General features: G+C 45.1%; 1 gene segment (V, D, J or C); it reads left to right on the forward strand.

Annotated features, from left to right (window-relative positions):
• LOC118889874 lies at positions 1–828 on the forward strand. The segment is given in 2 exon segments: positions 1–73; positions 203–828. Coding segments are annotated over 2 exon segments (672 nt in total).
• Positions 829–1,169: the final 341 nt, after the last annotated feature.

Genomic DNA, 1,169 nt, shown 5'->3' on the forward strand with positions numbered 1-1,169 from the left:
AGCCTGCAGCGTTTCCACCGCTCAGCCATGCTCCTGCTGCTTATCCCAGCACTTGAGATGGTTTTTGCCCTGAGTAAGTAACATCCCATTCCCTTTTCTACTTTCACAAAAGTGACCATGTTCTAACTGGAGTCTGAATAGAGACACATTTTCTTATAGCCAAATCTGCCCTGCTTCTACTGACACAGCATTGATGTTTCAGGAGGAACGGGAGCCCAGTTGGTGACCCAGCCTGACGGCCGCATCACTGTCTCTGAAGGAGCCCCTCTGGAGCTGAGGTGCAACTACTCATCTTCTCTTTCAACCTATCTCTTCTGGTACGTGCAGTACCCCAACCAAGGGCTCCAGCTTCTCCTGAAGTACACATCTGGAAACAGCCTTGTCTCAGGCATCAAAGGTTTTGAGGCTGAATTTAGGAGGAGTGAAACCTCCTTCCACCTGAGGAAACCCTCAGCCCATTGGAGTGACTCGGCTGAATACTTCTGTGCTCTGAATGACACAGTGCCTGAGTCTGCAAGGGGAGCTGAACACAAACTTCCTGAGACCTTGGGACTTTTTGTGACTCAAGAACTCGCGAGAGTTTTCAAGAGGGTCTTTTTTTCTGGGAAGGCAAATAGGGCGGGATGGGCTGGGCCCTGGGGAATTCTTATCTCTGGAATAGTTGCTTCAATATCAGTGCTGTGCCACATTCAGATAGACTTTATGTGGGATGGAGGTCTTCTGATGAATTTCTCCGGAGGGATGCCCCCTCAGCAACTCCCCTCCCCATCCCCCCACACTGAAGAAAATACATCAGAAAGCGTCAGAGTTCTTAAGTCAAAAAGGTGAAGACTGATTTTTATTAAAAAATCATTTCTAGCATTCTTATGATAATTAGCACAGCCTCAGGTGTTGATCATGTGTGGAAAACTGAAGCACTTGGTTATAATATCAGCTGACAGGCAGTGCCGCATAAATTCTCAGTTAGGGCAACCTGTACAGCATATGTTCCCAACGAGTGCTGTATAGATTCTCAAACCAGATTTGAAGCTTAACTTACAGCACATACATAATATTTCACTGTGTGATACTGACATATTTTAAAATAAATCAGCTATCGTGATACCTAGATTTCCAATTTTGCGAGTGTTACAGAAAAATAATGAACAAACTGAACATAATTTGTAATG

Source organism: Balaenoptera musculus, chromosome 2, assembly GCF_009873245.2.
Source record: "Balaenoptera musculus isolate JJ_BM4_2016_0621 chromosome 2, mBalMus1.pri.v3, whole genome shotgun sequence".
Lineage (NCBI taxonomy): Eukaryota > Metazoa > Chordata > Mammalia > Artiodactyla > Balaenopteridae > Balaenoptera > Balaenoptera musculus.